The sequence below is a fragment of the Zingiber officinale genome, chromosome 11A (genome assembly GCF_018446385.1).
Source record: "Zingiber officinale cultivar Zhangliang chromosome 11A, Zo_v1.1, whole genome shotgun sequence".
In the NCBI taxonomy this organism is placed as follows: Eukaryota; Viridiplantae; Streptophyta; class Magnoliopsida; order Zingiberales; family Zingiberaceae; genus Zingiber; species Zingiber officinale.
Genome location: NC_056006.1, coordinates 86,488,033 through 86,498,577, shown reverse-complemented (window position 1 = coordinate 86,498,577; position 10,545 = coordinate 86,488,033). Strand labels below are relative to the sequence as shown.

Genomic DNA, 10,545 nt, shown 5'->3' with positions numbered 1-10,545 from the left:
AAATATAACAATTGAGACCTAGTTTTTTATTTTAACAAACTCTTGGAGATACAATAATAAATATTCCAAACCTAAAAACTTTGGAAAAAAAGACACCAACAATTAAGCATGAAGAGATTAAGCATTCAGCAATAGGAACGCGACGTTATGATCATCCAAAAAGCAACAATAATGGTGAAATGTTTTAGAGCACTCGAATGAAAATTGCAGCAGTCGCACATATAATCTTCAGAATTAACCTGAATGCCTACAAAATTCCAGCGAAATAAATTAATTGACCATCTTGATACATCATATGAGTACAATGTCACAATGCAATCCTGCCTTCATTTGTATTTTTGGGCAATCTGAGGAGGTTTTTTTTTTTTTTTACCATAACCAAATTCCAATAAAGACCATCAGAAGATGTCCGCAAGCAAGGTCATAATTTCCGCAAGAATATAGTTGAAAAAGAAATGGTTAACCCCCAAACAAGAATGCTGCTGCTTTGTCTTCATTGCCATCGAACAATCTAAGGGCCTGACTTGCTGATGCCCGATCAAACCCAAGCTCCACAAGCTTGCCAATTTTAGCTTCAAAATCAGCAACCTGTAATGTAAAACAAGTATTAGACTTTTTTAAAAAAGGAGTAAAGAACGAAGTTGCAAGTTGTTTACTTAGTAACGATAATACCAACGATAATACCAAGTTGCAAGTTGCTTGCAAGTTCCAATTAATACGTAAAACAAAGCTCAATTCCATCCATGTTGACCAGAACCTCTATGGTTTTTAGGTGTAGCAATTTATGGTTTGTTTGTTATCTAGTGGGTCAGTTTAAAAAAAAAAGAAAGTGGAAGCGCTAAAGGAGATATATTACTTCACATAAAAATGTAGCACAAAAAGGTGGGTTCTTGAGGAGACACTCTATCTTTCTAATTCTGCAGTTCTTGCTAATCTGAGCCTTATCAACAAGGCAAATGAATGGTTATAAAAGATAAAAACAGTTATGTGGACTTGCTTGAAAACTAGAATTTCAATTGATCACAAATGTAACTAAACAAATCAGCAGTTGTATTTATGTCAGAGAAGTTTCTTGGAGGACGTGTGCAATAGCACACAAAAAAAGTGGAGTATGCAGTTCAAGGAGTTCACCTGTGCTTGACCAATTGATGGAGTTCCTGAGAATGAAATATTTAAAATAAGTTAAAAAGAAATTTTCAGAAGATGATTGTTAGAAAGTTTAAAAGATGGGAATATAGTTAAAAGAGGGATAGAGGATTAAAAAGACACTATTTTCGGATAAGCTAAATGAACAGAACCAAGTTAGTTAGAGAACGCTGTGAATCTAACCTGAGGACTGGGTTTGTGTTGAGATATTTGGAGTCTTCCCTCTTGCTCCTGATGATTCCTAAACATTACAGATTATGAATTAACTATATTCGGATGCAAAATTTGATATACCACATGAAAGAAGCAACTCCTATCAACAGTGGAGAATCTCTTTAGGTGCTACAAACTCAGAGAAGATTTCAATTTATGTGAACTTGTGTGGTGGAAAGTTGTTGATTAACAAACTAAATACTTGCTCAGACAACTAGCGGTACTCTAGAACCAGATCTATGAAATAAATATTAATAATAAAACATATAGATGAGCGGTATTTGGTATTGATGTTATGGCTCCATTTCCCAAGATTGGTAGATACCAAGTGGCAAAAGGCGAAGCGCTCATCCCTAGTGCCCCCGCCAGCCTGCTCTAGGACCAACACAGAAGAGGTAAATCATGATAACTGAGGAGTCAAACTATATGGAGTGTAGGGATTTACACCCCTTCAGTCCCGAGGTTCGATCCCTCAACCTCAAGTGGTAAACTTCCATCCACTTACCACCTCAACTATGCCCATGGGGGCCAGATTGGTAGATACCAACTGATACATTTAGTTGTTTTTCAGACTGTACCCCCTCTGCCAAACAAGAGTAGAATTTGTGATATGGCAGTCACATCTCCAACTTAACCTAATCCTTTGTTCACATTACCCCAATTTACATAAGATCATGAGAATAAAGAAACCATGGAAAATGCATTAGAAAATCATTTAGAAGCATGCAACACGCATATCATCTTGCATCAATAGCTGTCATCCATAGTCATCCTATAACAAAAGTGTGGATGAAACCCAAACAAAACCCGAATGTCAACTTATTCAACTTTTTTATTCTGACTAGTGCAAATTTGCGGTGCACATGAGCATAAAGAAGGTTGCAAGTGTAGCAGTTTGAGACAAGCAAAGTAGATGCAGGATCCAAGGATGAGAAATGCTTCGTCATCAGTTGGTTACATGGTGGTAATGAAGAAAATAACATCAGTTACAGCAAAAGGTGATAACCCTCACTGCAAGGGCCCCTCAAGACTGCCCCATGCGATATGAAAGGGAGGTAAAAAAACAATTAGTTGTTTCTATGCAGTGTTGTTTAGTGTGCTTTGATTTGCATAGACATTTGTCATTTCCATAGTAAACATGATCTATAAATCACACTATCATAGTACTCAAAAATGTTTGCTCACTACAATATAATACTACCCGCTCACAATTCCAGGATAGGTTGTACAACAAGACACTAAGGTTTCAGATATCCAGGATAAATACAGGTTAAAAAGCATTGGTCTAATGGTGCAAGAAACCAAGTTAATCGCAAAGCATATCTGGGTGAGAAGTTGCTTACAGGAGCAGATCCTTGGCCTGTTGATGCTTGTTTTGACAGTCTTTCTTCATCACGGATATGAGCTGGTATGTCTTTCTCTGGAAGAGACACAGTTCAGTTAAGCCTTACAGATAAGACGAATTCAGCAGTGAATGAACTTAAACACACACACTATCAGCAAGGATACAAATAAGACAAATACAGTTATTTCAGATGCTTCTAGAGTTCAAACAAACCTTGCAAAAAAGGCACTGAAACCTCTCCACCTCCCACTCTTAGAACATTCTCCTTTAAATCAATTATACACTGCAAATGTTTAACGGCAGAGGGTTTTTAAAGGTCAAGATATTCCGTCGGTGGTAGCAAAGATACCAAAGCATGGTAAACCACTACCTGATGCTTACGAAGCATATCAAGCCCAAAAAGGAATTCCATGTTTGGTGCATCCAACACAGTAAAGGAGCAAGGATAGAATGCATGGCCAATCTATGACGAAGACAATTAGCCACTGATTAATGAAATATTATAAGCAGGTTCCTGAAGTATTTACAACTATCACTAGAGTTATCATAAAATTGAATATCACACATCATCATATAAATGTGTCAAGATAAGTAAATTTATAGTATCAAATCAGCCAATTAAGTAGAAATATAGTGTTTATTATGTGATAATATTGCAAGCAACTGGGTTGGCAGATTACCAGTCAATTACCTAAATATCTGCAAAAAATTAATATCCTTAAAAGAAATGGTCAAGAAAAATCAACAAAGAAGCCTACCTTAAGTGGTGCAACATGTATTCGACCTAATATCTCTGACTGGCCAACACCAATAGCAACACCTCTGTAGCGCTGATCAAGGAGTCTCAAGAGCCTAATATAAGAACAGAAACTTACCCCTTCAGGAAATAGAAGATTATCATTTCACCTTAACTTCCCAAAATAGTGTGAAAAAGAAAATCCATTCATCAATCCTCATGTCATAATAAAAAATGTGGTGGTGAAATATTCTAAATAATGAAAGCTAACGCACGAGGGTCCTGCTACTGTTGTAGCAACTTACGAAGAATAGATCCTCATAAATACAGATTTTACTTAATCCAAGATAAAATTCAACAACTAATTTGTAAAGCTAAATTGGAGTTAATTAGAGAAGGTCATCATACCCACATCTTTCAGCGCAACTTTTGGAAATTATTGTAGATTGTGCTCCACTATCGACAAAAGCCTGGAAAGAGAAGCATAAGAGAACTAAATTTAGTTTATATGAATTTAACAATACATGATAAATATGGTCTACAAAATAACTGTATTCTACAATTATCTTCAGCAATGGTCGTCGCGCAAAAAAAAAAAAAAAGATGCTAGAATTTGAAATTACCTTTAAAGGTACTCCGTTGACTTCCATATCTACATACAACATAACCTACAAATGGGAATGTTGAATAAAATGTAACCAAAGTAATTAAAAAAAAAAAGATTGATAACAAGAATACACCATACCACTCTTGCAAAAGCTTCAGGATTGTGTTCTAAAGCAGCCTCCCAATTTTCCTCAATTCCTTTCTGCAATTTATTAAAATATATAGATAAAAGATATATCAGTTACCAAACATATTATTAGATATTAGCCAGAGGTTGACCAAAAAATGAGTGAGTTAATGTTTACAGACCTTCTGTTTATATTTTTTTTATACAAAACATTAAGGTAAATTTGAGTCCGTGACCCATTTTAGGACATGATATAAGGTACTTCTGGAGCAGCATCTGCAGCTCCATATCATCAAGCATAGGCTAAACCTTCTATAAGCAACAAGCCACTTAGTATTTTAGTTAGTCATTTGCAGTTAAAATTTCTGCAACTAAGAGATGGTCTAAGCAGGTACCAGATTAACTGCCAGTACCATTTCCAGGCACATGTTGTGTACAGACAGATCTTCCAAGAGGAAGTAAAATTATTAACTAATAATTGAATCAGTACCTAAGATGATTTCTTGATTGATTATGCAAGTTCACAAATTTCTACAACATTGTTTTACTATTACAAATCAATTAAGATCTTCAAAAGATGAATATCACCAATATGAGCATAAGGAATCATGCATATCTCTTTACCTCTCTTTATCTATCTATATATATAAAATAAAAATTGGACCTCCTAGTAAAGGTTGCACCTCATATCTAGAATAAAGAAGAATCTATCCCAATCACTGTGTAACCACTAGATCATTTTAACCAGATAAGTCAACTATGCTCCATTTTGCAGGTTCAGTCAATTAAGTAAGATCAAGCAAAAATAGGATATTAATAATAAGGGCAATCATCTCTATCAACGTGTATAACCACTATATCATTTTCGTCAAATAGAAGCCAACTGCCATCCATTTTAGGTTCCCAAGGTTTCTTAGCACAGTATTACAGATACAAGGCATATATATATATATAGATACCAGTGTCTTCTGTAGAATGATAAATAAGCCCCAAAATTGCTCAAGTAAACAATAAGTAAAATAATACAAAATAGTATACCTGTCTGATAGCTGCCTCTATCTTTTTCTGAGACTCAACATCAAAAGGATCAGCATAAAGCAGAGCCTGCATATATGAAGCTATTTTCAGTCTTTTGACAGTGTAAGAATATAAAAATAAGCAATAGATTGAATGATTCCCAGCCAATGAAACAAATACCTGAATATGTTCTTTTGCATGACAAAAGAGCAAACATTTATAATAATTCAAGTATCCTAAGTGGGTTGCTGAACTATAAGTCAAGATGGGCTTCCTAAAATAAGTGCTACCTAGAACCCTAAAATAATATATTGCATCTCAAATCATGTGACTAACAGTATATAGCCCAAAGTAAGAACAAATGGAATCAAATACAGGCAATATCACAGATGTTGACGCCAACTCCTTACAAGCTCTTCTTCTTGCTTTCTGCGTAGTTCCATTCTCATTTGATGACGCTGCCGCAAGATATTCTGAAGCTCATTAATGTTGTCACCAAGTATAGCTTGTGCAAGTGCTGGATCATTCTGCAAGTAAATCAGTCTATTAATTAATGGGGTTTGTGCCTCAAAACTATACTAAAAGTACTAATAGCACTGCAATAATTTAAGAAGAGCAAAAACTATATATTTCAATATAATGATCGGAATTTCCTAGCTAAAGATAACAATACTAAGTTTTCTAGGTAAACCAGAAGATGTTATATTATTTTGTCTGTATTTTGCTATTCACTACTTATTGCTCGTGAATATGGAATATGACAATTAGACAACTGAATGCTAGAATAAAAGTAACTAGATTCTAGGTAAAAGAAAGGTGAGAAAATATGAGAGGGAGTCTAGTGCAAGGTATAAAATCTCAACCCGTGCCAAAGTTTCGGTCCTGGACCAGAACGATACGGTTTGAGTATTGTATCGTGCCATGTTGATATACTTTTGGTATTTTTTAAATATAAATATAAATGTATATCAATATTTGATTATTAAAGATGTTTTATATTTTGAGATGTTGAATTTATATTTTAATATTTTCTCATAAGATAATGCCTATTAAATTTTTATAAAAAATATTTTAAAAAATAAGTAATTCTTAAAATTCAAAACTAAATTTAAAATTATAAAAATTATTTGAAAATTATTTGAAAATTTTAAATTATTTTTTTATGTATTTATAAATTTTTATTTTTTAAAAAAATATTTGAAATGTTTAAGAATTATATTTTTTATTTTTTAGATTATTTTAAATTTATGTTTAATTTTAAAATTATTTTTTAAAAAAATAAATTATTTTATAAAATATTTATTAAAATTTGAAATAATTTTATAATTATTATTAATAAAGTTTATTTATAAAAACATATATTTAAAAAATAAAAAATTAACTAAATGAAAAAAATGGCGGTTGCGGTGACCCGTGGATACTATCACGATCATTGCCGAAGATTTTAGGAATATATAATATTTTATTAAAAAATTTTAAAATTTCAAATTAATTTTTATATATTTTAATGGGATCATTTAATTAGGATTTTAAAAAATATATTTGATTATTTATTTAAATTAGAGATAATTAGATCATTAAAAAATAATAATAACATAACTAAACAAATAAATAAATAAGAATTTTATTATATATTTTAAAATTAAAATAAATAAAATATTTAATTAATTAGATAATTTTTATTAGGATTTAATTAAACCTCTTTAAATTATCCCCATCCATCTTGGAAATTGTTTTAATTTAAAAAATATTTAATTAAAAAAATCGACTGCAGCCCCCGGCGCGGCCACGAGGGGCGCACGGCCCCTTTTCTACGACCACGAGGCCACGACGCCCCTCCGGTGCGACCGCGGATGTCACGATGCCCCTCCGGCACGGCCAACTCTAGCGCGGCCACCGGCGTCGCAACACCTCCACGACTGCTGCGGGACAGGTTCATGCCGGTGCTGGTCGACAGGCAGAACGAAATGTTTCACTCGTTTCAACCATCTCAGCATGAGATCTCAATCCCTAGTTTAGTGTATGTTGACTGCATATGCATTTTTGTCGTCATATGCCTTTTACAACAATCTATGATATTTACATCAAAAAACACATCCCCTTTGACTGAGATCTCATATGCCCATCTCAAACATAGCTACCGACACAAATCTTAAATGTTGATCATGAGATGTAATTATTGTTACAACCGTTCTTGATTGGATTAACTCAACATGGGGTGGTAGGGTTTACAAGTCCAATAATAGAAATTATTAAAGTAACTCCATAATATCTCACAAATGTTAGGCATAAGACAATGTAGATCACGAACCATTTAACTAATTAATAATACAAAGAAATCGATTGCATAATTGCATTATTCTTAAAGCAAAGTGTGTGCCAAAGTGAGAAGACAGCACAGATGGTAAAAAACCTGCACCATTTTCTTATACAGGTTGCAAAAGTAGAGCCGTTAGAAATCAAGTGTCTCAATTAAGATATCATTTTTTTCTTACAAAATTAGGCACGAGTAAAGAAAGCTGATTCAGTAACAAAATCATGTAACCAACTAAAGTAGAATCAACAACAATCTTTCAGATGTTGCAATAAATCAAACAGATTTGCTTGTTCAAATAAGTTCCAAGAAATTGTCATATAAAAATGATCAGAGGGCAAACCATGTGAGCTCTACCTGAAGAAGTTGCGTTATCAACTGAGAATCATGCCTAATATGCTGCTGGAAGGCAGAGGGATTGACAGCTGAACCATCAGCATTTAATCTCAATTCAGCAGATGAGGCACTGGGACAAGTGAAAAAATCATGTCAGCATAAATTTTATAAAAAATACAAACTAGTTCGAGAGAAGATCTGCAAGGTAAATCAAAATAATGGTTAATTAATCTATCCTTTTATTTTTCACTAATCAATGCACGTACATTTTGGAAATGTAATAGATCTATCAGGTGATGGAGGATTCTGTTAGTTCAAATGTTAGCATGCTGGCTCAGCTCATGTCAACTTACTAAGCTTATACCATCAGTCCATGTAAACAAGCCAAAAAAAACATAAACCATACTGTAAACAGACCTATAACCAAACCCACCAATCCATCTGAAGTCTGAATGCAGTGGCGCAGGTACCAATTTTATTTGTATATCAAAAGTAATCATTTGGCATTTGAATCACCTTGAGTCGCTGATCATTCAAAAATCAACTTCTAATCCAGTTTAATCTGCATTTTCTGTCCCTAATGCAAGACATATAAAACCATACTAGCATGGAAGAAGCAGAGAAGTAAGGTCCTTTGAACAATCGATACTAATAAGGTTCCAACTTCTCTCATTCATTGTGTTTTCTTCTCAAATGGCAGAGACAAGGCACAAAATTGCTACATGTGAAACCCAATACGCTTTGGAAGCAGAAAGTGGGAAATACATGTAAAAATCATCTGAATTAAGAAATCCTGAAGGGATGGAGTATGGCATTTGACATAGGATAGAATGGAGCATTTTTAACATTGCTTTCTCACCTTAATCATCTAGCTAAAATAGTACCGTGAATGACAGCAATTATTGAAAAAATGTGCAAGGAGTTGAAACTCAGTCCTTATTCGTTTCCAACAAAGGCTGGCCTGCATAGTTCATCGAAACAGGAGATTGAAAATCCTAACGTATAGTGGGCAAGCAAGCACGCCTAAGAAGGATCACTTTGTCATTTACTCAAAAGTTCAGATGATTAAGAGTCTCACTTTATTAGACTCCTTTTGGTTTTTTTGTCATTTCATTCTTTCTTCAACAAGCAAGTGCATGTGGCTTCAATGGTGATTGGATTCTGTATAGTAAATGACACCAGTAAACATAGGGCTCTCTCTCCGGATACAGCAAGGACAGCAAAAGGCACTCTAGGTGCCAACGCAAGGGCAGATCCAAGATCCCTGTTTTCTAGTATATCATCAACTGGTCATTTGATAGGAAGAAGTATTCACACTTTGAAAACAATTTTTTTGCACAGTCAATAGTTTCAAAAGATTCCCAGTGACACCACTTTGGAAGAGTCATACTCTGAAATCTCGTCCAATAACAAATAAAATATTTCACGTAACACAAGCTAGCTCACTTACTGTCTAATCGCCTCGGCAGTGAATACAGAAACGTGAACGGAGTTAGCAATTGATTAACTACCTTGCCGCTGCTGATGAAACCATCATGATCATATCACCATCACCGACGCCAAGAGCGCTCAACCGTTGCGAATTACTTATCTCCTTCCCGTTGAAATGCAGATGTTGCTGGGGAAGTGACACATTCGTCTGCCATAATCCAAACACCATCCGGTCAGATTAACCAAAAACCTCCCAACAGTTGGGGAAAAACAAACGTTTTCTCACCTCCACCTCAAGTAGGGCCTTAACATTTTCAACCTACACGAAAAAATGTCAAAACCTTTCTCGCAACCAAGAATAAAGTACTAAATTCAACGGAAAAGGCCGAAGTCCGGAGATTTAACTTACAGACTCATCGGCATCGACGTCGAGCGTGATGAACCGGTCGTCAGGGGTCATCACGGTGATCTTCATTGGCACTAATCGGGCGTTGGAGGGGCAAATTTAGGGTTTGGAGGAAGGATGTCTAGAGAAGAATCAGAAAGACGGGATTTGGGGGAGAAAAGAGGAATCCAAGAGGCAGCAGAGAGAGATCTTATCGGCTTTCGAACAAGGAATTGAATCGGTCTGCGACTATAGAAGATATAAAGGCAATTGCACTTTCCAAATTTGTCTTGCAGAAGAAGCAAGGAATATGTCAAGCGCTTCAAGCATCACGCTACTGGCTAATTGGTATTGGGCCGGATTGAAAATATTAATCAATTAAATATTTCTTACTTTAAATATCTTACTTAATTCTCCTCTACTAATTAATTTTAATGAAACCTGAAATAAAATTATATTAATATCATTTTTCCATACCAAAAAAAATTTTAAATTTATTATTAATTTCTACACCACATCAATGAAGGATCTAGAATTTAAAATTATGTATTATTAGAAATATTTTTCATTAATCAATCAGATCTAAAATTCGATACTTAAATATAGGTATTATTAAAAAAAATCTAATTAATTAATTAGAAATCTAGAGTTCTCTTTAGTCTCATATCTTAGAATTGGCAACAGAACAATTTCTATAAATATGTTGCACGTGTGTCTATATATATATATATATATATATATATATATATATATATATATATATATATATATATAATATATATTTTTCTTTACGTCAACTTTTATCAAAAGCATATTAAAATTAACATTGTATATATTTATATATACACATATAATATTTTTTTTTCTTTACGTCAACTTTTATCAAAAG

General features: G+C 33.9%; 1 protein-coding gene across 1 annotated transcript; it reads right to left on the bottom strand.

Moving 5' to 3' along the window:
- Positions 1–234: 234 nt before the first annotated feature.
- LOC122031888 (protein DNA-DAMAGE INDUCIBLE 1-like) lies at positions 235–9,972 on the bottom strand. Its single transcript, XM_042591096.1, has 16 exons — positions 9,681–9,972; positions 9,558–9,590; positions 9,352–9,479; positions 7,862–7,970; positions 5,601–5,717; positions 5,212–5,277; positions 4,186–4,248; positions 4,064–4,108; positions 3,849–3,910; positions 3,463–3,556; positions 3,075–3,167; positions 2,918–2,987; positions 2,703–2,779; positions 1,330–1,387; positions 1,132–1,157; positions 235–588 (listed from the first exon to the last, which is right to left on the bottom strand). The coding sequence occupies exons 1-16, from the start codon at positions 9,744–9,746 to the stop codon at positions 460–462; spliced, it is 1,236 nt and encodes a 411-aa protein (XP_042447030.1). The 5' UTR covers positions 9,747–9,972; the 3' UTR covers positions 235–459.
- Between the last annotated feature and the right edge of the window lie 573 nt (positions 9,973–10,545).

Bases quoted from the DNA above. Each gene is read 5' to 3' on its own strand.
- LOC122031888 (XM_042591096.1), bottom strand. From the start codon at position 9,746: ATGAAGATCACCGTGATGACCCCTGACGACCGGTTCATCACGCTCGAC. The intron at 3,557-3,848 runs GTATGATGACCT...TTCTTATATTAG, and splicing joins AGTTGCGCTGAAAGATGTGG to GCTCTTGAGACTCCTTGATC. The intron at 2,780-2,917 runs GTTTGTTTGAAC...TGTCTCTTCCAG, and splicing joins TTCAGTGCCTTTTTTGCAAG to AGAAAGACATACCAGCTCAT.